We start from the raw sequence: 26411 nt of genomic DNA on the forward strand, positions 1-26411 counted from the left end.
TAGTAGGGGAATTCAGAAAGTCAGGAGACATCGGATTCAGGGAGTGTGTCTGTCTAGATACCAAATTGACTTGCTCGTAGGAGGCAGAAGATGGTAGGAGATGGACAGTATTCTGGTGACCCATGGTGTTCCATTGCGATCTGTTCTGGGACCCCTGCTCTTTTATAAATGACTGGATGAGAACGTGGATGGGTGGGTGATGCGAAGGTCAGTGAAGTTGCAGTGGGATGTTGACAGGATGCAGAGCTGGGCTGAGAAATAACAGGTGGAGTTCAACACGGAAAAGCGTGAAGTGATTCATTTTAGAACTTGAAGGTAGCGTCCAAGGTTAATGGCAGGATTCTTCGTGTGGAGGAACAGAGGGATCTCGGGGTTGGCATCCTTGGATCCTTCAAAGGTGCCGTGCATGTTGATAGAAGGCGTGTGGTGTGTGTTGGCCCACGTTAGTCAAGCAATTGAGTTGAATTGAATTGACTTTATTACTTACATCCTTCATATACATGAGGAGTAGAAATCTTTATGTTATGTCTCTGTTTAATGTGCAATTTATAGTAATTTATAATAAATAGTCTTACAGTAGGACAGATAATGTAACATAGAAATACAGTTGTGTCAGCATGAGTTAATCAGTCTGATGGCCTGGTGGAAGAAGCTGTCCCGGAGCCTGTTGGTCCTGGCTTTTATGCTACGGTACCATTTCCCAGATGGTAGCAGCTGGAACAGTTTGTGGTTTGGGGTGACTCGGGTCCCCAATGATCCTTTGGGCCCTTTTTATCCACCTGTCTCTGTAAATGTCCTGAATAGTGGGAAGTTCACATCTACAGATGCGCTGGGCTGTCTGCACCACTCTGCAGAGTCCTGTGATTGAGGGAAGTACAGTTCCCATACCAGGCAGTGATGCAGCCAGTCAGGATGCTCCCAATTGTGCCCCTGTAGAAAGTTCCTTTGATTCAGGGGGCCCATACTAAACTCCTTCAACCACCTGAGGTGAAAGAGGTGCTGTTATTCCTTTTTCACCACACAGCCGGTATGTACAGAGTTCCAGAGTTGCAAGGTAATATTGCAGCTCTATAAAATCCTGGTTAGTCCACACTTAGAATATTGTTTTCACTTCTGATCATCTCTTCATAGGAAGAATATGGAAGCTTTAGAGAGGGTGCGGAGGAGATTTACCAGGATGCTGTCCAAACTAGAGGGTGTATCTCTAGGTTGAGCAAGCTAGGAGTGAAGGAGGGGGAGAGGCGACTTGGTGAGAGGCACAGACAGAGAGATGTTTTCCCAGGGCAGAATTGGCTACTACAAGGGGGTTGGAGTAAAGTACTGGGCGGATATCAGCGGTAAGCTTTTTACACAGAGATTGATGCAACACCCTGCCGGGGTTAGATTGTAAAGGTACATAGGCGCTTTTAAGAAACTGTTAAATAGCAAAATGGAAGGCATACAGATCAAATCGTTGCACAGTGCATTGAGAGAACAAGGTAAAGTGATCCAGAATGCAGAATAAAGTGTAACTACTACAGAGAAAGTGCAGGGAAACAGTAAGGCACAAGGTCTTAATGAGGCAGATTGTGAGGTAAAGTCCATCTTAACATGCTAGGGAATATTTAATGTTCAAAATTCAAGGCATATTTATTCTCAAAGTATGTCTACAGTGCTTATAAGAAGTATTTACCCCTCTCCCTTGGAAGCTTTCATGTTTTAATTGTTTTACAACATTGAACCACAGTGGATTTAATTTGGCTTTTTTGACACTGATCAACAGAAGACTTTCTTGTCAAAGTGAAAACAAATTTCTACAAGTTGGTTTAAATTTGTTACAAGAATTAAGCACAAAATAATTGATAGCATAATTACTCACCCCCTTCAAGTCAGTATTTCACAGATGCAGCTTGGGCAGCAGTTACAGCCTAGAGTCTGTGTGGATAGGTCTCTAGAGGCTTTGCAACATTCTTTATAAAACTGCTCCAGCTCTGTCAGATTGCGTGGGAATCGTGAGTGAACAGTCCTTTTCAAGTACAGCCACAAATTCGCTATTGGATTGAGGACTGGTCTCTAACATGATCACTTCAGGACATTAACTTTGTTGTTTTTAAGCCATTCCTGTGTAGCTTTGGCTTTATGCTTGGGGTCATTGCTGGAAAACAGATCTCGTCAGAAGTCGCAGTTCTCTTGCAGACAGCATCAGGTCTTCTTCCACAATTTCCCTCTATTTTGTTTCATTCATTTTACCCTCTACCTTCACAAGCCTTCCAGGGTCTGCTGTAGTGAGGCATCCCCACAGCATGATGCAGCCATGCTTCATAGTAGGGATGGTGTGTTTTTGATGATGTACAGTGTTTAGCTTATCCTTAGTCTGATGGCCAAAATGCTCAATTTCAGCTTATAGAACCTTCCAGCTGACTTCAGTCTCCCACATGCCTTCCAGCAAACTCTAGCCGGGATCTCGTGAGCTTTTTTTGAGCCGCTCTCCCAGAAAGCTGCGACTGGCGAAGCAACTGGGCAACAGTTGATGTCTTTCCCATCTCAGCCACTGAAGCTTGGAACTCCTCCAAAATTGTCATAGGTCTCTTGGTAGCCTCCCTCACTAGTCCCCTTCTTGAACGGTCACTCAGTTTTTGAGGATGGCCTGCTCTAGGGGAATTTACAGCTGTGCCATATTCTTTCCATTTCTTGATAATTGACAACTGCACTCCAAGGGATATTCAGTGACTCGGAAATTTGCTTATATTCATCTCCTGACTTGTGCTTTTCAATAACCTCTTCACAGAGTTGCTTGGAGTGTTCATGGTGTAATTTTTGCCAGGATACTGACTCACCAGAAGTTGGACCTTCCAGATACAGGTGTATTTTTACCACAATCCATTGAAACACCCGGACTGCACACTGTGATCTTCACTTAACTGATGATGTAACCTATAAAACCAATTAGCTGCACCAGTGATGATTTGGTGTGTCATATTAAAGGGGATGAATGCTTATACAATTACTTATGTTGTGCTTTGTATTTCTAATTAATTTAGATCACTTTGCAGAGATCTGTTTTCACTTTGACACGAAAGAGTCTTTTTCTGTTGTTCGGTGTCATAAAAAGCCAGGTAGGATCCACAGTGATTCAATGTTATAAAACAAAAAAACATAGAAACTTCCAGAAGGGGGATGAATACTTTTTATAAGCACTGTATGTCACCATACACAACAACACTTGAGATTTGTTTACTTGCAAGCATTTATGATAGAAGAAAGAAAAACAATAGAATCATTGGCAAATGATACACAAACCACGATTGACAAACAACTGATACGCAAAAGAAGAAAAACGGTGTAAATACAAAATAAATAAATAAATAAACAGATTTTATCAAGAACATGAGTTGTAGAGTTCTTGAAAGTGAGTCCATAGGTTGTTCCAAGTTCAATGTTCAAAGTAAATTTATTATCAAAGTACATATTTGTCACCAAATACAGCCCTGAGATTCATTTTCTTGTGGGCATACACAATAAGTGTTGCATTTTACGAAATCAAACATGAAGGGACGGTACCCTGTCAACGGCAAAGTGTTGATGTGCAGAGGGATCTCAGGGTCCAAGTCTGTAATCAGAATCAGGTTCATTATCACCGACAAGTGTCATGAAATTTATTGTTTAGCAACTGCAATACAATGCAAGACTTAAAAATTACTATAAGTTACACAATAAATATATAGTTCAAAAGATAAAGAACAAGGTAGTGCTAATGGGTTCATGGACAATTCAGAAATCTGAGGGCAGAGGGAAAGTAGTTGATGGGTGTGGGTCTTCAGGTTCTTATACTTCCCACCTCACGGTGGTAATACGAAGAGAGTGTGTCCCAAATGGTGAAAGATCTCTAGTTAAGCCTGCCAGCTTCATGAGGCACCACCTCTTGAAGGTGGGGAGGGTTGAGCCCTTGATGGAACTGTGGTGAATCTTCAATGCTTTGTAGCCTCTTGCGATCCAATGGATTGGATCCTACCATTGATTAGTTTGGTACAACATCATGGGAGGAAGGACCTGTTCTTGTGCTGTACTGGTCTGTTTTCTATGTCATTCTATTTACATAATTAATTCACCCTTCTTACTGCAAATGCTCTACCCATTGAGATGTGGAACCTTTACCTTTGCCTTTCATTATTCTTTGAACCCTAAGCATTATTTTGCATTGAAAGTCAGTTTGCCTTTGATTTCTCTGCCTTTCACTTTTGCTTCTCCACTTGTTTCTGTCTCCCTGCATAGGGTCCCCTGCTTGTCCATTTTAGTTTTAAGTCCCCTCCCCCCAGCAATGCTTGCACTTCGTCAAGGACATCAATCTCATTCCTGCCTCGGTTGCCACATCCAATTTGTACAGGTACTGTACCTGTTTTGGTCCCAGTAATATGAATTGCTCTCCACTATTCTTTTAGCCATGTAATGGAAGCCATCCAGTGTATTTATCTGGCGCTCCTAGTGTGCCGACAGTCACTCTCCCTGCACAGTCTCAAACTTTAGTCTGACTGTCTCCGAGAGGTATAATCCACAAAATTCTCATCCCGTGGATCTGCAGTGTTTCTAGCTGCCGCTCCTGCTCTGAAACTCGAGTTCAAATTGAGGCAGTTCGAGGTACTTCTTAAATGCGCAGTTGTCCACAACTTTTCACATGGCACAGGATACACAGCTTACTTGGCTGAGGTGCTCTGCCATGCCTCATCTTTACTGATAACAAATTTGTCAGAAAAGAACCCTCTAGTTGTGCACTGGTCAGCTGCCTCACCTCTGCCAGTGTACTTTTGTATTGATGTTGCCTGTGTGGACTTTGCTCATTATCAACCCAACGTCACCAACACCCTCACCTCAGGGTCCTTGCTCTCCAGTGGCTGTTGTGCTCAAATAAACATTTTTTTCTGATAATGCCTATAGACACAAACATTTCGATGGCTAACAATTCCAATCAACAAATGCAGTTGTCACAATAATCCACTGTTCTTGATGCTTTATCATATACTATGAACTCAGCTGCATAATCGCTGCTTCGGTTCATTCTTGCGAGAGAGCATCCATCTCTGTGCCTCTGCATTCTCTCTGTTTTGGTTTTTTAGCTGGTTGCCATTCCTCTCCCTGCATATTTGCACATTCTGGCTGTTCCTTTCGAAGGCGCCCTTTCTGTGGAATGTCTCCAAAGCCTTCAACAGTACCTAACTGCTTTCAGTAGGTCTTGCTGAAAACCTACTGAACAAGGTCTAGCAACAAGGTACTGGGCTGACATTAATAAATCTATATATGCTGTTACTTTCCTCTCTGAATCTTCAGAGATATAGATCAGCTTCACAGTCCAATGCAGGCTTGTCTTAAATCATTCAACTCAACCTGTACGCTTCCCCAGAGCTCAGCACTCATCTTCTCCATCAACATTCTCTACGCCACTCTCATTTAACAGACCATGAGTTTTAATGACATGCTTTCAGTGTAATTAAGTATCTTTTGAAAATATAATGAAAGCAACCACTTGAGGGAGCAGTTGGCAGCACCCTGTTTTGTGCCCAGTGTCTTACGAAGTAGAATTCAAATCTTCAACCATTTGAATGCTCCCATACACTACCGCTGACAACTTTAGGAATCAGGTTTTATCACTGGTGGTCAAATATAATATAATAGGAGATTGAGAGGGGATCTGATTGCAACATATAAGATTATTAAGGGATTGGACAAGATAGAGGCAGGAAATATGTTCCAGATGCTGGGAGAGTCCAGTACCAGTGGGCATGGTTTGAGAATAAGGGGTAGGTCATTTAGGACAGATTTAAGGAAAAACTTCTTCTCCCAGAGAGTTGTGGGGGTCTGGAATGCACTGCCTCGGAAGGCAGTGGAGGCAATTCTCTGGATGCTTTCAAGAAGGAGCTAGACAGGTATCTTATGGATAGGGAAATCAAGGGGTATGGGGACAAGGCAGGAACCGGGTATTGATAGTAGATGATCAGCCATGATCTCAGAATGGCGGTGCAGGTTTGAAGGGCTGAATGGTCTACTTCTGCACCTATTGTCTATTGTCTATAATGATTGGAAATTTAAAGAGGTTGAGTCACCAAATTTGCATATTAACATGACAATATTTGATTTCATGTTTGGACATTCCCTAGATCATTAACATGATTCTATCAAGACCAAGAAATCTAAGAAATCTTACTGATTCTACTATCTGCTAATGTGATTACTTAATTTTTTTGGTGAATTGTTTGCAATATGTTTTTGGGAGACCTAAGATAAACAGAAACGAGAAAGGCAGATGCTGAAAATGGTGCTGAAAGTTCTTGGCAGTTCTTGAATTCCTGTTTTTCATTACTAGTTTTATCTTTCAGTCAGGGTGTTGTAGATGTAAAATTTGTGCTATCTATAGGTTGAGTAATTTTGGAAAGATATTAAGCCTGCGTAACTGGAACATTATTTGAAGTAAACAGTTTAATAGCAAGTTGGAGTACTGTGTGACTCCAAATCTAATTTGGGTAAGTAGATCTACAACTTCGATTAAAGGCTGACGGGATCTGACATTGAGTGGATTTGATTTTGGTCAGATCAAATGAAAATTCTGATAAACCATCTGCATTTTGATGAGTCAGGCTCTTCTGGGTTACGCTGTGTTAGTCTGGCTGAGTTCTTCATCCCCCTTGGGATTGCAGTATGTTATTAACATATTTTAAATTATTGTATTTATAATGATAATTGGGTCAGGCATGGAAAACTTGTATGTAATTAGGCTCAGATTGACCTGGGTAAGATCAGGCTTTAATTTTACACATAGTTTAATTAGCAGATAATTCTGAAGCCAGAGCCCTAACATGCTTAAGTACTTCAACATAGATAAACTGAAGAAAAATTACTCTATGCTGGCTGACACTGGAATCTTCATTAAGCCCAAGCAATTAGCTGGAATATATTTAGAGATCTTCAAACCATAACACTGATTTGTACTTGTACAGTTATACTGTTTAGAGGAATATATGTTGTGCAGAAAGCAAGGTTGTGCAGGTCCTCCAGAGCTTACTGATACCTGATTTATATTCAGCCTGCACGTACACAAGCCGTTTGGGAGAACCTGCGAAATATTCAAGTTAAGAACCGTTCACAGGAATGAAACCCTGCTGTAATCTGCTGTAAATGTTGATGATCTGTGGAGTGTTAAAACATTTATGATTTGATATAACTTTCTATCACTACCTTCTAGTCAGGGGACCACTCTTCATTCAATGAAAAATGAAATGGTGCGTGTCAGGAGCAGCAAGCCCATCCTGGTGAAGATCAGGACAATGACAGATTTGTATTATGGACAGAGTGGTGTCACACCAGTAGATAGATTTGGAGCTCTGCAGTTTTGCCACACCATATCCGATCATGAATAAAGGTAATTGGTAGCAATGTGGTTATGTTATTGATTGGCAGGCTGAGATCCGGATCAGTGACGCAGAGGCGTGAGTTTGAATCCAATCGTGGCATCTGAGAAGCTTAAATTCAAGTAATAAAATATTGGAAATAAAAACATGTACAGTAAGTGTAAATGTACTACAGTAGATCATGATAGACACCAATCTGTTTGATCTACGTCTTTCAGAGAAGAAAACACATGAGATTATATGTCTGGTCTGTGTGTAATTTCAGAACTGTGGTTCATTCTGAATCACATCCTCAGTTGAGGAGTAACTAGAGATGAGCAATAATTGCCAGTACTGAGGATACAGTTCGTATTCAGTGAACAGAGAGATGTTCAATGGGAAGAGCAGGCCTCAAGAGCATCCTCTCATTCAAAACATTGGGATAGTGCCAGTATGTGCATCTAACAGATGAGATTGAATTATTTCCATCAATTGAACTGAATTGACGTTATTACTTACATCCTTCACATGTGGAGTAAATATCTTTACATCACAAGTTATAGTAATTTATAATAACTAGTACGGACAACTGGATAGTCAATGTAACATAGAAATACAGTTGTGTCAGCATGAATTAATCAGTCTGAAGACCTGGTGGAAGAAGCTGTCACAGAGCCTGTTTACACTGTGGTACCATTTCCCACATGGTAGCAGCTGGAACAGTTTGGTTGGGGTGACTTGGGTCCCCAATGATCCTTCAGGCCCTTTTTAAGGTGATTGGTGAAAGTGATACAGAGCTGGAGAAGGGAAAGGATCATGGGTTGGGAGGCCTCAGGTTGGAGGAACAACATCTTATATACCGGCTGGGTAGCCTCCAACCTGATGGCATGAATATTGACTTCTCTAACTTCCGTTAATGCCCCTCCTCCCCTTCTTACCCCATCCCTGACATATTTAGTTGTTTGTTTTTTTTCTCTCTCTGCCTGTTCTCCATCTCCCTCTGGTGCTCCCCCCTCCCCCTTCTTTCTCCCTAGGCCTCCCGTCCCATGATCCTTTCCCTTCTCCAGTTCTGTATCACTTTCGCCAATCACCTTTCCAGCTCTTCACCCCACCCCCTCCGGTCTTCTCCTATCATTTCACATTCCCTCCCTCCCCCCACTACTTTCAAATCTCTTAGTATCTCTCTTTTCAGTCGGTCCTGACAAAGGATCTCGGCCTGAAACATCGACAGTGCTTCTCTCTATCGATGCTGCCTGGCCTGCTGTGTTCCACCAGCATTTTGTGTGTGTTGTTTGAATTTCCAGCATCTGCAGATTTCCTCGTGTTTGCTTTTCAAAGTCAACGTACATTTGTTGTCAAAGTTTGTATGGAGTATACAACCCTGTGATTCATTTTCCGCACAGACAGCCACAAAACCACGAAACACAATGGAACTCATTCAAAGAAAACATCAAACACCCAATGCATAAAAAAGGTGTAAATGGCAAAAAAAAAGAGCAAAAAACGTAGAATATAAAATAACAACCTCAAACCATTGAAACAATCTAGGAGTGTTCATAAAGCTCAGCTCAGTTCAACCTCTGTCTCTTTTGTTGAGTGTAGGCCGCAGAGCCAGTCCATCCCAATCAAAATTGGACAAAATAGCAATAAAAATAAGAGTAACCAGACAGCAGAAACACATCATAACATGAACGACAGAGTCTGCTGCTTGTCCAACCTTGTGAAATACTTCACTGAAATCTATTGACACCACATCCACCGCTCTGCCTTCATCAATTTGTTTTGGCATTGCCTCAAAGAATTCAGTCATGAGGCATGATTTGCCCTGACAAAGCCATGTTGACTATCCCTAATGAGACTATGCTTCTCCAAACACTCATAAATCCTGTTTCTAAGAATATTTGAATTGAATTGACTTTATTTCTTACATCCTTCACATACATGAGGAGTAAAACTTTTTATGTTACGTCTCCATCTAAATGTGCAATCATAGTAATTTATAATAAATAGAACAGTCAATGTAATATAGAGTGCACTCAAGTCAGTGTGAGTTAATCAGTCTGATGGCCTGGTGGAAGAAGCTGTCCCAGAGCCTGTTGGTCCTGGCTTTTATGCTGTGGTACCGTTTCCCAGATGGTAGCAGCTGGACTAGATTGTGGTTGGGATGGCTTGGGACCCCAATGTTCCTACGGACACTTTTTACACACGGATCCTTGTAAACGTCCTGAAATCATGGGAAGTTCACAACTACAGTGTTTCATTAACTAAGTTCCTAACCAAAGCAATTTAATGTTGAATTGAATTGAATTGACTTTATTTCTTACATCCTTCACATACATGACGAGTGTTACGAACCCCGTAACTAGGTGTCTTACCAGCAAAGATAGGAGTATGCGTTGAAGTCTGATGATACTATTTTTAACAGTATTTATTAGTAAAAATACACAAAAATAATATCAATGCAAATATACAGATAATATACGTCATCAATACTAAACCTAAAAGTGCGGGTATAATAATCATCAATAAGAAATAAGCTGTATCGTTGTCTAGGGGATAATGAATTGTCCGATGGAAATATGAAGTTCAGTTCAGTTCAGTTCATACAGGCTGCAGTCGTTGTTGATCACTGTGTGGCAATTGTTGGAGAGAGAGAGAGAAAAACTTGCCGACTTTCCTTTTACGATCTTGATCCGTATCCGTCCTTTAGCTAGACTGTTCCGTGGAGGACTCATCACCCAGGCAAGGGTGGACACACACACAAGCCCCCACCGGTCTCGTAGCGTCTCTCCTGGTGCATCTGAGGGGTGTTCCCCAGACCCGACTTTTTATCCCCACTCACGGGGTCTCAGATGTCAATCAGGTTGGGATGATGCAATCCCTCAACCAGACCACTCTGGCTGCCCCCTGAGGGGTTTCAATGAATAGTACAGTACTCAATACACAATTCCTTCTCCAAGAGACAATAGCAGTAATCAGTGGTTCTGTTCCACTTTTGTTAGAAGGAGACATTCCACTTTTGTGTATTCCTGTGTTGTCAATAACAACTGCCTTTTCTGTTATCCTGTGTCTCTCTCTCATTACTGACATGCTGTGTATTTCTCTCATTTCCTGGTTATCAGACCCGAAATAATAGCGATTTTGCGATTCTCAAAGGGGGGGGGGGCAACTTTGCACCCTTTTGCCCATCAGAGTTGCTCCTCATTCGTAACAGGAATAAAAATCTTTACATTACATCACCATCTAAATTTTTTCCACCACTGACATAGACTCACTGTTCTATAATTTCCAGGGTTTCCTGAAAAAGGAATAACATTTGCCACCATCCAGTTCTCTGATACTGCTCCTGTGGTCAGTGAAAATGCAAAGATCATGGCCAAAGGTGCAGCAATCTCTTCTTTTGCTTTCCATGGTAACTTTGGGTATAATCCATCAGGTCCCAGAGACTCAGCTATTCTAATGTCTTTAAAAAGTTCCAGCGTGTCTACATTTAAAGAAGAGGATGTTTTATGCTGCCTCATGTTCATCGATTTCTCTCTCATTGGTGAATACTGAAGCAAGGTATTCAATGAAGACTAGCTCTTCCTCTGACTCCTGGCATGTTTCCACTTTATCCCTGATTGGTCCTACCCTCAGTATAATCAACTTAACGCTCTTCACGGCAACAGTATGTAGAAGGTCTTGGGTTTCTCCTTAATCCTACTCACCAAGGCTTTTTCATGTTACCTTTTAACTCTCCTAAATCCATTCTTAAACTTCTTCCTCCTTGTAACCTTGTAACTCTGGACTTCCTAAATCTTAAATATGCTTTTCTCTCTCTTGACTAGATGGTTCATATCTCTCGTCAGAACTTGTCGAGAGCCCCATTAAGTGATCCCTAAACAAGCTCCACATGCATTTCCCTGAGTACATCTGCTCCCAGTTTATGTTCCCATATTCCTATCAAATAGCATCTTAATCACCTCCCCCATCAATTAAATACCTTTCCAAACTGTCTGCTCCTAACACTGTCCAAGGCTATGGTAAATGTCACTGCTCTGAAATGCTCACCCATCAAAAGATCAGATTCATTGCCCAGTATCAGATCCTGTTTGACCTCTCCTCTGGTCAATTTCTCTAAACGTTGTGTCAGGAATCTGATAACTTCTGCCCCAGCTAAACCCTTGGCCTTACAGAGGTGCCAATCAACATTAGGGAAGTTAAAGTTACCCGTGACAACAATTTTGTTCTTTTTTCACCTTTCCAAAATCTGTCTCCGACCTGTTCCTCTGTGTTGCTGTTGTTATTTAGGGGTCTGAATAACACTCCCAAATGACTGGTGCTCCTTTTCTGACATCCAACAACACTGACTCCGTAGACAATACCTCCATGACCTCATCCATTTCTGCAGCTGTAATAATATCCCTAGTCAGCATTGCCACTCCCCGACTCGTTTTACCTCTTTCCCTGTCCCTTTTGAATATGTAAACCCCAGAACATCCAGCAGCCATTCCTGCTCTTGTGACAGCCAAGTCTCTGTAACATCATGGTTCCATGTTCTGATGTATGCTGTATGTTTATGACCTGTGTTCTTCATATTTCTTGCATGAAAACAGACACACACAAATCAATCGAATTGACTGTATTTATGCCCTAGCCACTGCCTATCCTTTACAGTATCTTTACACCAACTGCTCCATCCTCTGACCTAACATTCTGATTTCTATCCCCTGTGAAGCTAGTTTGATCCCTTCACAGCAGCTCTAGTGAACCTGCCTGAAAGGATATTGGACCCCTCGAGTTCAGACATAACTCGTCCCTTTCTTTCTGATCACACCTTCCCCAGAAGAGATCCCAACAATCCTAAAATTTGAATCAGTGATGCATTTTTCTGCAAATCATCCTATTCTTAACCTCACTGGCATCTGGCACAGGCAGCAATCCCAGGATTACTACCCCTGAAGTCCTGCTTTTCAGCTTTCTACCTGGCTCTCTATATTCTCCCTTCAGGACCTCATCTCTCTTCTTACCCATGATGTAGATTTCTGGCTGCTTTTCCTCCCGTTTAGAATGTCATAGACCTGAACAGAGACAGCATACCATGTGGGAGTCTCTTCCATGCTCAGACAATTTCCTGTCTGTTCCCCAACTATTAAATCCCCTATCACCACTGTTGTCCTCTTCTTCCCCTTCGGTTCTGAGCCACAGAGCCAGTCTCAGTGCCAGAGACCTGGTTGCTTTGGCTTTCCCCTGGTAGGTTGTTCCCCTTTCAAACAACTGAACCTAAAGTGGTGTACCTGCTATTGAGGGGAGTGGCCACAGGAGCTCTCTGTCTATCCACTTCCCCTCTCCTGACTGCCTCCTGCAACTTGGGTGTGACTTACCTCCCTGCAGCTCCTGTCGATGACCTCGTCATTCTCCCAAACGAGTCAAAGGTCGTGCGGCCGCAGCTCCAGTTCCCTAACACGGTCTGTAGGGAGCTGCATCCAGACAGATTTCCCACATCCTGCATGAGGAGCACACCAGTGAAGTGGGATCATTCTCACTACTGTAGCTCGGCACTAATAAAAAAAAAAGGTAATCTCAACCTAGCCTCCGCCTCTCTCTCCGAACTCTCTTGAGCAAACACCTGACTTCCCTGCTCCAACTCTGTCCCACTCCAACAGCAGCCACTCACACAATGGCTGTTTGCTTAAGCCTAACTTCTTTTTATCGGTCCTTACCAAGTGCCTAATTAACCAATCTCTGCAGGAAGTCCCAATAGGCCCCTATCACTTTTTAAATCTGGCGCTACAATCCACAAGTAACTGGTGATAATTGAATGTCTGTGTATATGAGCCAGGTTGGCTACATTTCAAAGAACAGTCATTAGTGACACTTACTATTACCCAATTGTGGTTCACCAGATTCATAATGCCACCAACAATGTAAATGTAAGATTTTAATTTCTATTACTGTGATATTTTTATAGAAATACTGGGTATAGTTAGCAGGTTAGGCCACATTGATGGGAAAAGATTTAAAAGTCTATGATTCAGATCCCAAAACCCTTTTTCAGAACTTGGAAAGGACACAAAAGAAACTTTACAAACTTCTTACCTGTGATGTTGGCTGTGCTTCTCTCTCCACAGTATCTTCTCCTTTGGTTTTAGATATCCAGAATCTTCATTTTTTAATGTAAGCAATATTAATAGTGTTCTTCAAACTAACATAAGTATTGGATCTAGCACTATTATTTACTTCAAAATATTTGTTGTTGTAGACTGACACACCTTAAAGCAGAGATGAGTGCTACCAATCCTCCAGAAAGTGATACGAAGGAAGATACATTCGATTTTCTGCTGCCAGATTTTCCCAAAGGTCCACTGGATTTATATCGGAAAAGGACTTCCTTTAATTGGAAGGAATTGTCTCTGTTTTGGGAAGGAGAAGAAGTTATCAGAGTGAAGGTAAAAGGACACCAAGTAATAACTCTTGATCACACTTTGTCACTGAGGAGGATCAATGGGCAGAAAACCTGCAGTGTGAACCAAGAGAGATGTGGGTCAAGGAGCATGAATTCTGTCCACGTGTGACTTTAATCTCTAATCACAGCATTTAGTATATATCTCTATCCTTCTTTTATCCTGCAGTTAACATGGTGGTTAATTAACTGGACTGGTAATTGAAAGGTATCTGGAAGGTAGAGTCCAAATAGCAACTGTGAATATGGAATGGTATGTCGATCAAATCACAAACGAGAAAATCTGTAGATGCTGGGAATCCGAGCAACATACCCAAAATGCGGGAGTAATTCAAGTCAAGTTAAGTCACTTTAATTGTCATTTTGACCATAACTGCTAATACAGTACATAGTAAAAATGAGACGTTTTTTCAGGACAATGGCGTTACATGACAGTACAAAAACTAGACTGAACTACATAAAAAAAACAACACAGAAAAAAACTGCACTAGACTACAGACCCACCCAGGACTGTATAAAGTGCACAAAACAGTGCAGGCAGTGCAATAATTAATAAACAAGACAATAGGGCAGTAAGATGTCAGTCCAGGCTCTGGGTATTGATGAGACTGATAGCTTGGGGGAAGAAACTGTTACATAGTCTGGTTGTGAGAGCCTGAATGCTTTGGTGCCTTTTCCCAGATGGCAGGAGGGAGAAGAGTTTATATGAGGGGTGCGTGGGGTCCTTCATAATGCTGTTTGCTTTGCGGATGCAGCATGCAGTATAAATATCTGTAGTGGCGGGAAGAGATATCCTGATGATATCCAGGAAGCATGCTGGATAACCTGGTTAGTTCCTTCAGCATTTTGTGTGTGTTGCTCTAGATTTACAGTATCTACACTCCGTCTTTGCATTAGCATCTTTATGATTTTTTTCTGTAGCCTCTCTGGATTAGATCATAAAATATAGAAGCAGAATTAGGCCCATCGAGTCTGCTCATTATGGCTGATCCAATTTTCCTCTCAGTCCCAATCTCCTGCCTTTGTGTCCTGACCAGTCAAGAACATATCAACCTCTGCCTTAAATATACATAAAGACTTGGCTTCCACAGCTGTCTGTGGCAAAGAATTCCACAGATTCATCACCCTCTGGCTAAAGAAATTCCTCCTCATCTCCATTCTAAGAGGATGCCCCTCTATTCTGAGGCTTTGTCCTCTGGTCTAAGACTCACCCAGTATAGAAAATATCCTCTCCACATCCACTCTATCAAGGCCTTTCACCATTCAATAGGCTTCAATGAGATCACCCCTCATTCTCCTGAATTCTAGTGAATACAGATCCAGAGCTTTTCATACGACAAGCCATTCAATCCTGGAATCATTTTCATGAACCTCCTTTGAATCCTCTCCAGTTTCAGCACATCCTTTCCAAGAGAAGGAGCCCAAACCTGCTTACAGTACTCCAAGTGAGGCCTCACCAGTGCTATATAAAGTTTCAACATTATATCCTTGTGTTATATTCTAGTCCTCTTGAAATGAAAGCTAACATTGCATTTGCCTTCCTCACCACTGACTCAACCTGCAAACTAACCTTTAGGGAATCCTGCACAAGGACTCACAAGCATCTTTGCACCTCAGTGTTTTGTATTTTCTCTCCCTTTAGAAATAGTCAACCCTTTCATTTTTTCTACCAACGTGCATGAACGTACACTTACTGACACTGTATTCCATCTATTTGCCCATTCTCCTAATCTGTGGAAATCCTTTTGTAACTTCTCTACTTCCTCAAAACTACCTACCCCTCCAGCTATCTTCATATCTGCAAACTTTGCAACCAATTCCATCATCTAAATCATTGACATATAAAATAAAAAGAATCGGTCCCAAAACAGACCCTTGTGGAACACCGCTAGTCACCTGCAGCCTACTCAGAAAAATCTCCCATTATTCCCGGTCTTTGCCTCCTACCAATCAGCCACTGTGTTATCCATGCCAGAATCTTTCCTGTAATACCATGGACGTGTAGCTTGTTAAGCAGCCTCATGTGGCACCTTGTCAAAGGCCTTCTGAAAATCCAAATATACAACATCAACCGATTCTCCTTTGTCTATCCTGCTTGTTACTTATTCAAAGAATTCCAACAGCTTTGTCAGGCAAGATATTCCTTTGAGGAAACCATGCTGACTTCAGCCTATTTTATCATGTGCCTCCAAGTACCCTGAGACCTCATCCTTAATAATCAACTCCAACATCATCCCAATCATTAACTGGCCTGGAGTTTTCTTTCTTCTGCATTTCTCTCTTCTTGAAGAGTAGAGTGACATTTTCCAGTGTTCGAGAATCTGAATTTATGGTAACTTCACCCACTTCGTGCAACCTGACACCTGGAACTTCCACCATACTGCTAGTGTCTTTTACAGTGAAAACTATTGCACAATACTTACTAAGTTCATCTGCAATTTCATTGTCCCCTATTACTACCTCCAGCATAGTTTTTCATCAGTCGAATATCCACTCTCGCCTCTCTTTCACACTTCATGTATCTGAAGAAACTTTTGATTTCTTTAATATTATTGGCTAGCTTACTTTTGTATTCCATCTTTACCTTCTTTATGACTTCTGTTGGTTTTTAAAAGCTTCCCAATCCTCTGGGTCAGGGGTGGGCAAACTTTTTGACTTGAGGGCCACAAAGGGTTCTAAAATTTGACAGGGGGGCCAGACCAGGAGCAGATGGACGGAGTGTTTTAGGAATACACCTCATAAGAGAAAATAAAATATCATGGGATATGTAGAAAACATGTGCTTTAATTTCAATTGAAAATGAACACATGCATTACAACAAAATATCTGTCTTTGAAGTCCCATGGTATTTAGCTATTTATTGAAATGACTTTTAAAACACTGAAAATTAAATGAATAAAATACAGCTTTTTTAATAGTAACAGTTATTATTTTAAAGCACTGAAAATTCTGTTATCCTTCAAGATATTATCATCATCACTCTCCTTCTGACTGTCTTTATTTCAAAAACGGTAGGAGATGCAGGTCTACTTGTCCTGCTCCTTCTTATTCAATTGTCCCCTGTGCCAAAACTCAACAACGACCAGCACAAAGACAGAACAGTGACAGCGCACCAGTATGCGGAGCGCGTTATTTGATCTGGAGCGCATTTTTTATTTTGAGAACATACGTGCACCTGCGCACTACTCATATCCATCACTTAACAGAAATGACATGTAACATGTAAGGCTTATTGAAAAAAAATATTTTCAAATGCATTTTTTACATAACACAACGAGGATACTTATTTTTAATTTCAGTGGGAACAGTGTTGTTGGTCTCCCTTTTTAGCCAGCGCATCAAAGTCTGTATTTAGTTTTGTTGTGGCAATTCTCAGGATGGATCTGAGGTGTTGGTCAGTTAACTTGGATCTTTGGCTGGCTTTGTTGATGTTCATGACGCTGAACGCCGGTTCACACAAATAGGTCGCGCCGAACAAAGAGTAAAGCGCAAATGTGGAGTAATACACTGCACCTCAACAGAGGTCAATATATATAGAGTGCGTCATCTATTGGGAAAACGCCAGAATTGCGGGGAAAAAACGTTAACAAGGTTTATTAATATAATTTCATCAAGTTCTGCGGGCCGGATTAAAATGCTTAATGGGCCGCATATGGCCCGCGGGCCGTTGTTTGCCCATGCCTGCTCTAGGTTCTCACTAATTTTTGCTGTATTATATGCCCTCTCTTTGGCTTTTATGTTGACTTTGACCTCTCATTAGCCATGGTTGTGTCACCTTTCCTTTAGAATACTTCTTCCTCTTTGGAATGTATATATCCTGTGCCTTCCAAATTGCTTCCAGAAATTCCAGCTTTTGCTGCTCTGCCGTCATCCCTGCCAGTGTTCTTTTCCAATCAATTCTGGCTAACCCCTCTCTCATGGCTCTGTAATTCCCTTTACTCCACTGTAAGACTGATACATCTGACTTCAGCTTCCCCACAAGCTTCAAGGTGAACTTGATTATATTATAAAAACACAAAATGCTGGCAGAACTCAGCAGGCCAGACAGCATCTATGGGGGGAGGTAGTGACGACGTTTCGGGCCGAAAACCTTCATCACCCTCCTGTCTGGCCTGCTGAGTTCTGCCAGCATTTTGGGTTTTTTTTTATTTCCAGCATCTGCAGATTTACTTGTGTTGCCTTTGAGTATATTATGATCATTTTCCCCCTAGGGTTCTTTTACCTTTGCTCTCTAATCAATTCTGGTTCATTGCATAACACGTAATCCAGAAAAGCTGATCCCCTGGTGGGCTCAACCACGAGCTGCTCTAAAAAAAATTGCGTAGCCACTCTTGAAATGCCCCCTCCTGTAATCCAGCACCAACCTGATTTGTCCAATTAACCTGCATATTGAAGTCCCCCATGACTATTATAACATTGCCCTTTTGGCGTGCATTTTCTATGTCCCATTGTAATTATTAGGCAACATTCTTACTATTGTTTGGAGGTCTGTATACAACTCCCATCAGGGTCTTTTTACCCTTGCAGTTTATTAGCTCTATCCACAACGATTCAACACCTTCCAGCTCAATGTTACCACTTTCTAAGGATTTGATTTAATTTTTTACCTACAGAGCAACACTGCCCCCTCTGCCTTCCTACTTTCCTTTAGATACAATGTGTATCCTTGGACATTAAGCTCCCAGCTATCTTCTTTCAGCCATGATTCAGTGATGCCTACAACATCATACCTGCCAATCTGCAACTGTGCTGCAAGTTCATCTACCTTTTTCCATAAACTGCACCCATTCAGATAAAACACTTCAGTCCTATATTCACCCTTTTCAATTTTGTTGCATCATGCTCAAGCTTTTGATTCCTAACTTTGTCTGAGTCTTACCAACATCTGCTCCACAACCTCTCCACTAACTGCTTTAGCACTCTGGTTCCCATCCCCCTGTATTTCTAGTTTAAGCTCCACTGTGCAGCATTAACAAACCTTCCCGGTAGGATATTGGTCCCCTACCAGTTCAGATGCAAACCATCCCTTCTCTACAAGTTCCAACTTCCCAGGAAAAGAGACCAGTGATCCAAAAATCTTATGCCCTCCCTCCTATACCAATTCCTTAGCCACATATTAAACCATATAATCTTCCTATTTCTAGCCTCACTGGTACATGTCATGAGTAGCAATCCTGAGATCACAACCCTGGCGGTCCTGCCCTTTAACTTGGCACCCAACTCCCTATGTAGAACCTCGTCACTCGTCCTACTCATGTCATTAGTACCTTCATGGGACCACGACCTCTGACTATTCACCCTCCTAGTTCAGAATGTTAAGACGCTGGCACACAGGAGACAACATACCATTCGGGAATCTCTTTCTTCCCCACAGAACCTCCAATCCATTCCCATCCCCTATCACCACAACTGCCTCTTCCCTTCTGAGTCACTGAGGCAGACTCAGTGCCAGAGACCAACCACTGTGACTTTCCTTTGTTGGGTCATTCTCCCTCACCCCCCCCCCCACCCCCACAGTATCCAAAGTGATAAACCTGTTGTTGATCGGATGGCCACAGGGGTACTCTGCACTGGCCCCTTAACCTCTTTCCCCTTCCTGACTGTCCCCTAGTCTCCTGTGTCCTGTGCCTTGGGTGGAACTAACCCTCTATAAATCCTATCTATCACCCCTTCAGCCTCCCAAATGATCTGGAGTTCATCCAGCTCCAGCTCCAACTCAGCACATTTTGTTAGAAACTTCTCACAGTTGTAGTGATCAATATAATTCAGTATAGTGCACGAAGTATAAGAAATAGAGTGGGTGAGCTTGAGGCTCAGTTGGAAATTGGCAAGTATGATGTTGTAGGAATAACAGAGACATGGCTGCAAGAGGACCAGGGCTGGGAAATGAATATTCAAGGGTATATGTCCTATCGAAAGGACAGACAGGTGGGCAGAGGAGGTGGGGTGGCTCTGCTGGTGAGGAATGAAATTCAGTCCCTTGCGAGGGGTGACACAGAATCAGGAGATGTAGAGTCAGTATGGATAGAACAGAAATTCTAAGGGCAAAAAGACCCTAATGGGAGTTATCTACAGGCTCCAAAATTGTAACCTGGATATAGGGTGCAAGTTGAATCAAGAGTTAAAATTGGCATGTCGCATAGGTGATGCTATGGTTGTAATGGGGGATTTCAACATGCAGGTAGACTGGGAAAATCAGGTTGGTACTGGACCCCAAGAAAGGGAGTTTGTGGAGTGCCTCCGAGATGGATTCTTAGAGCAGCTTGTACTGGAGCCTACCAGGGAGAAGGCAGTTCTGAACTAGTGTTGTGTAATGAATGGGATTTGATAAGGGAACTCGAGGTAAAGGAGCCATTAGGAGGTAATGACCATAATATGATCAGCTTTAATCTGCAATTGGAGAGGGAGAAGGGAAAATCGGAAGTGTCAGTATTGCAGTTGAACAAAGGGGCCTGTGGAGCCATGAGGAGCTGTCCGAAGTTGACGGGAAGGATGCGCACTAGCAGGGATGACAGTGGAACAACAATGGCTGGTATTTCTGGGAATAATACAGAAGGTGCAGGATCAGTTCATTCAAAAGAGGAAGGTAGATTATAAGGGGAGTAGGGGGCGACCGTGGCTGACAAGGGAAGTCAAGGACAGTATGAAAATAGAAGAGAAGTATAGCAAAGATGAGCGGGAAGCCAGAGGAGTGGGAAACTTTTAAAGAGCAAGAGAAGATAACTAAAAAGGCAATACGGGCAGAAAAGCTGAGGTATGAAGGTAAGCTAGCCAAGAATATAAAAGAGGATAGTAAAAGCTTCTTTAGGTATGTAAAAAGGAAAAAAATTAGTTAAGACCAAAGTTGGGCCCTTGGAGACAGAAATGAGTGGATTTATCATGGGGAACAAGGAAATGGCAGACGAGTTGAACAGGTACTTTGGATCTGCCTTCACTAGGGAAGACACAGACAATCTTTCAGATGTAATAGTGGCCAGAGGACCTAGGGTAACAGAGGAACCGAAGGAAATTCACATTAGGCAGAAAATAGTGTTGGGTAGACTGATAGGACTGAAGGCTGATAAATCCCCCAGGCCTGATGGTCTGCATCCCAGGGTACTTAAGAAGGAGGCTCTAGAAATCGTAGATGCATTGGTAATCATTTTCCAATGTTCTATAGATTCAGCATCAGTTCCTGAGGATTGGAGGGTAGCTAATGTTATCCCAATTTTTAAGAAAGGAGGAAGAGAGAAAACAGGGAATTATTGACCAGTTAGCCAGACATCAGTGGTGGGGAAGATGCTGGAGTCAATTATAAAAGATGAAATAGCGGCACATTTGGATAGCAGTAACAGGATCGGTCCGAGTCAGCATGGATTTACGAAGGGGAAATCATGCTTAACTAATCTTCTGGAATTTTTTGAAGATGTAACTATGAAAATGGATAAGAGAGAGCCAGTAGATGTAGTGTACCTGGACTTTCAGAAAGCCTTTGATAAGGTCCCACATAGGAGATCAGTGGGTAAAATTAGGGCACATGGTATTGGGGGTAGGGTACTGAAATGGATAGAAAATTGGTTGGCAGACAGGAAACAAAGAGTAGGGATTAACGGGTCCCTTTCAGAATGGCAGGCAGTGACTAGTGGGGTACCGCAAGGCTCGGTGCTGGGACCGCAGCTATTTACAATATACGTTAATGATTTAGATGAAGAGATTAAAAGTAACATTAGCAAATTTGCAGAAGACACAAAGCTGGGTGGCAGTGTGAAGTGTAAGGAGGATGTTATGAGAATGCAGGATAACTTGGACAGGTTGGGTGTTTGGGCAGATGTATGGGAGATGCAGTTTAATGTAGATAAATGTGAGGTTATTCACTTTGGTGGCAAGAACAGGAAGGCAGATTACTATCTGAATGGTGTCAAGTTAGGAAAAGGGGAAGTACAACGAGATCTAGGTGTTCTTGTACATCAGTCAATGAAAGCAAGCATGCAGGTACAGCAGGCAGTGAAGAAAGCTAATGGCATGTTGGCCTTCATAACAAGGGGAGTTGAGTATAGGAGCAAAGAGGTCCTTCTGCAGTTGTACAGGGCCCTGGTAAGACCACACCTGGAGTATTGTGTGCAGTTTTGGTCTCCAAGTTTGAGGAAGGACATTCTTGCTATTGAGGGAGTGCAGCGTAGGTTCACGAGGTTAATTCCTGGAATGGCGGAACTGTCATATGTTGAAAGATTAGAGCGACTGTGCTTGTATACACTGAAATTTAGAAGGATGAGAGGGGCTCTGATTGAAACATATAAGATTATTAAGGGAATTGGACATGCTAGAGGCAGGAAACATGTTCCCGATGTTGGGGGAGTCCAGAACCAGAGGCAACAGTTTAAGAATAGGGGGAAGGCCATTTAGAATGGAGTTGAGGAAAAACTTTTTCACTCAGAGAGTTGTGGATCTGTGGAATGCTCTGCCTCAGAAGTCAGTGGAGGCCAATTCTCTGGATACATTCAAGAAAGAGTTAGATAGAGCTCTTAAAGATAGTGGAGTCAAGAGATATGGGGAGAAGGCAGGTACAGGGTACTGATTGTGGATGATCAGCCATGATCACAGTGAATGGTGGTGCTGGCTCGAAGGGCTGAATGGCCCATTCCTGCACCTATTGTCTATTGATCAGGGATACTGGAGATCTCCCTGTATTCCCACTTCTCGAAAGAGGAGCGTTCAACAATCCTGCCTGGCCTTTCCTTTGCTTTCTGTGAGGGAAGCCTCTCTTGGATGAAGCCTTGAAGAGCTGAAGCCTTAAGATCACCACTACGACTATGTCCATTCAGACGTCAGTTGCTGCACTTGCCCCTGCCTTCCTTTAATTTCATTTTACTAATTAATCCCAAACGCTGATTGGTCGCTGGTCAAAGCTCTATCATGTTGCCGTGAACCTCTCTGGCTTTTTATCCTGGAGCGGTAGACCTGGTTGAAGCCCCCCCCCCCCCCCCTTTCCAAACTTCTGATGTCCGGACTGACTGCTGAGTTACCTTCTCAGGCTTCATCACATCGTTCTGATAGTGTGACTGCAGCCTAAGCAATATCTTAGACAACTGTAACAAAGCATCCCAAATCTTGTACTCAGAGTCCTGACTGTCGAAAAGAAGCTTGTAAAATAACTTCTCCCCCATAATGTTACTTTCGGAAAAATATGAAAAAAATGTGCTTGTAACCAAAGATCTCTCAGTTCAACAACACTCCTCAGGGCCCTGCCCCAGTTTAATTCTGTATTTGCCCTGCCCCAGTTTAATTCCGTAAATGCTTCACTTTGCACGTGTCTAAATTAAATAGCATCTGCCATTTCTTTGCTCACTTTTGCATTTGATCAATATCTTGGATGTAACCTTAGACAACCTCCTTCACTGTCTACGACACCACTAATGTTGCTGTCACCTGCAAACTTTAAAATCCTGTCACCGATATTTCAATCATTGATATATATGACAAGCAGCAGAGACCCAGCATCAGTTCATGTGGCACGTTGCCTGTCACCAGTGTCCGAGCTGATCATTACCACTATCTGCCGCCTACTACCAAGCCAGCTGTGTATGCCATGGGAAAGCCCTTGATTAGCAGCACCATTTTAACATTCACTTTCTTCACACAAAGATGTCATGGTTGCCATCCATGAGGTCATTGTAAGAGCTCACTGAGTTTTTTGTGCTACCTTCCAAAATTATGCTCTGTGTTGTTCAGAAAAGGAAGTGAGTCAGGTGCATGGGAAGACTACTCTTTAATTTCTCCCAAGTGGCACCCTATCCCGATTCACAAATGTTTTGTAATTCCCGCTTGTGCTGGGTCAAAATCCTTGACGTCCCCATCTTGACTAACCTCACAATACCAACTTCAATTCACTGTATGTTGCACCTTTTACAAAAGAAAAGGTGGGAGAAGCATTCTCAAAGAAAAATTGACACTGATACACACATGGGAACGTTAGGCCAGATAACCAAATGCATGGTCACAGAGGACAGCTTTATGCTTTTAATGAAAGGATAAAAGGGAAGTAGAGAAGCTGAAGGTCTTGTGCCTGTTGGTTAGGTGTTTGTGTTCTGGTGATATCAAAAGGTCAGAATTGGTGGAATACAAGTATTTCATGTTAAAAGGATGGAAAGGATCAAATTGCTGACACTGGGTGAGAAAGACTTGAGGAGAAATTTGGAAATAAAAATAAATTAAATCAAGCTTTTGGTTCTTCTTCCTCTTCTTGGGCCATTAACTCCCAGTGGAGCATCGGCCATCGACGAGCTCCTGTCTCCATCGTCCTCTGATCTGAGCCAGTTTCTCGAGAGTGGATCAGGAGTGTTCCCATCATCTAATTTCGGCCTCAATGTGTCTCTTTCATGTGTTCCTTGGACAACCTTTTTTCTTCAGGGAATTCCTATCTGGTGATGATGTCGGTTGGCTTCCTCAAAGTGTGACCAATCCACTTTAATTTCCATTAGTGTAGTGAATCTGTATCTCTGTGGATTCCTTGTTGGTGTTTTTCCACAGTTGGTTGGTTGCTTTGTCTGTTGACTTCTGTTCATTTAGACTATGTAAGTATTTAGTTGGCACGCACTTTTCCTGTTAAGGGCATGCGCGCGAAGGATGGAAAGGATTGTGGGTAAGAAAATAGCAGCCTTTATGTACTGAACTAGATGAGAGAAATCAAAGTTGTTAAAACAAAAAAAAAATCTTGTCTTTGTTGCTTGAGCAGTAACATGTCAGTCCATTTGATTTTTAGGATCCTTCTCAGGCACTTGTTGATGAAAGCCTGCTGTTTTTATAGTGCCTTTGTTGTTATTCTCCAGGTTTTAGATCTATATATGAGCACTGATTTAACATTGGAGTTGAAGATTCTAATTTTATTTTTCCATGACATGACTCGGGATGTCTACACGGTCTTCAGGATGTTGAAAACTACTCTGGCATTGTTAACCTTGGCTTTGACATCCTCATCCATTCCACCATGAATACTCTTGATACTTCCAAGACAGACAATGCAAGTCACTTCTTCCAGGTCATATCTCTGAGATATGAGATTTCTCTTGCATCTGTTGGTTAAAGCTGGACACCAGAGAGATGTCATCTGCAAACTCTAGGTCATCAAATTGCTGCCACATAATCCATCAAATCCCATTTCGTTTTTCACTTTTCCGTTTCATAATTCAGTCTATTGCCAACAGGAACAGGAAAGGAGCCGTCAAACATCACTGCTTCACCGCAGTGTTGACATTGAAGCTGTCTGACAGTTTCCCACATGTATGACTTTGCATGACATGTTGTAGAAATTCCTGACGATATTCTCCCTCTCTCTGTCTTGTTTTACGGCGGTTGGCACCCAGCTTAATTGTGCATTACCGCCACCTTCTGCTCTGGAGTGTGCAATAGACTTACATTCCAAATCCCTTCACCCAATCTCACACACACATGCATACACATACCCTAACCTACACTTTATCCTCCCATCTTTGGCCATCCTAGTATCTGTAGTGTTCCCGCACAGGTGTAAAAGAACTCTTAACTAAACAACAAGCATAAACCAATCAATGAGGCGGTCCCAGTAAGATTAACCGTTTACTGTTCACTCTTCCACATTAACGTATGGTCAAAACTGTTGATAAAACAATACAAAATATATACAGTATTTGTTTCCTTCTTGATATCACATTTACATCATAAATACTTGCAAAAGTAAAACTACAACAACTTATTACATTAAAGTGCAACATACAGTCAGAATCTACCTACGCCATCATCTGCTTTAAATACACTTCAACACAAACGATCCGCAACTCTTTAAATAACAAAAACATAAACCTTATCAACCGTCATTACTTTTAACAGAATCAGCCTTAACATTTTTAATTCAACATATTGATTATCTCATGAACTTAGGGCATTGCTTCACTGATGTTCCTAGTGTGTAGAAAGAAAACTTTTCTCGCGCCGATCCTGCACATGTGAGCCCCCTCCTTCCCGTTTCTCCAAACCGGTATTTTCCCACAAGACGCGGCGAAACCGGGTGTGACTTCATCACCTGCCGCGATACATCACAGACAACGAATTTACTTTAAACAATCTTAACTTTAACTAGAAAACGATAACAAACGAATTACTAAAGCGAAAATATAATAAACTAAACAAATGCCATAAAGGTGTAACCCCCTGGGTCACCTCAGGCTCGCTCAGCTCGTTCTCGTCTAGGGGGAGCAGCCTTTGGCCCCGCCAAACTGGGTAATCAGCTGGTGTGGATGCTGTGTGATGTCCCCGCCTCGCCCAAAAACAGACAGTACACCATATGCGATTAAATGAGTACAATTTATAAAGGTTACTATAACTAAGTGATTAATAACGATACAGTATATATGAAGAGAAAAAAATAAAGAAAAGGCGCCAAACTTATCAAAGTCCAAACCACTTCGTGCACAACCGTTGGAGCTCAATTACTGAAGTCTTCTGGCCACCATTCGATCCCCTCCGAACTCCTCGACTCGCAGCTCAGGACCCTCCGAACTCCTCGACTCGCAGCTCAGGACCCTCTGAGTGGTCAACCAAGCACATCTAGCTTCATCCCCCCTCCTCGGACCCCCCTTTGGGGTCCGATCCTCGCCCAGCTT

The 26411-nt window shown here is 42.2% G+C and overlaps 1 protein-coding gene across 4 annotated transcripts in view; it reads left to right on the top strand.

Annotated features, from left to right (window-relative positions):
* The window catches only part of acox3 (acyl-CoA oxidase 3, pristanoyl), a 149137-nt gene that overhangs the window by 8589 nt on the left and 114137 nt on the right, over positions 1–26411 (top strand). For 2 of the 4 annotated variants that reach the window (XM_059964889.1, XM_059964888.1), the window contains exon 2: positions 13597–13783. The exons of 1 other annotated variant lie outside the window; for it this stretch is intronic. In XM_059964889.1, coding sequence (XP_059820872.1) covers positions 13619–13783 — 165 coding nt within the window. In that variant the 5' untranslated portion in view covers positions 13597–13618. Of the gene's footprint in view, positions 1–13596; positions 13784–14031; positions 14051–26411 lie in introns of those variants that run through there. One more of the 4 variants, XM_059964890.1, reaches the window with a different exon arrangement.

Source organism: Hypanus sabinus, chromosome 3 (genome assembly GCF_030144855.1).
Source record: "Hypanus sabinus isolate sHypSab1 chromosome 3, sHypSab1.hap1, whole genome shotgun sequence".
NCBI lineage: Eukaryota > Metazoa > Chordata > Chondrichthyes > Myliobatiformes > Dasyatidae > Hypanus > Hypanus sabinus.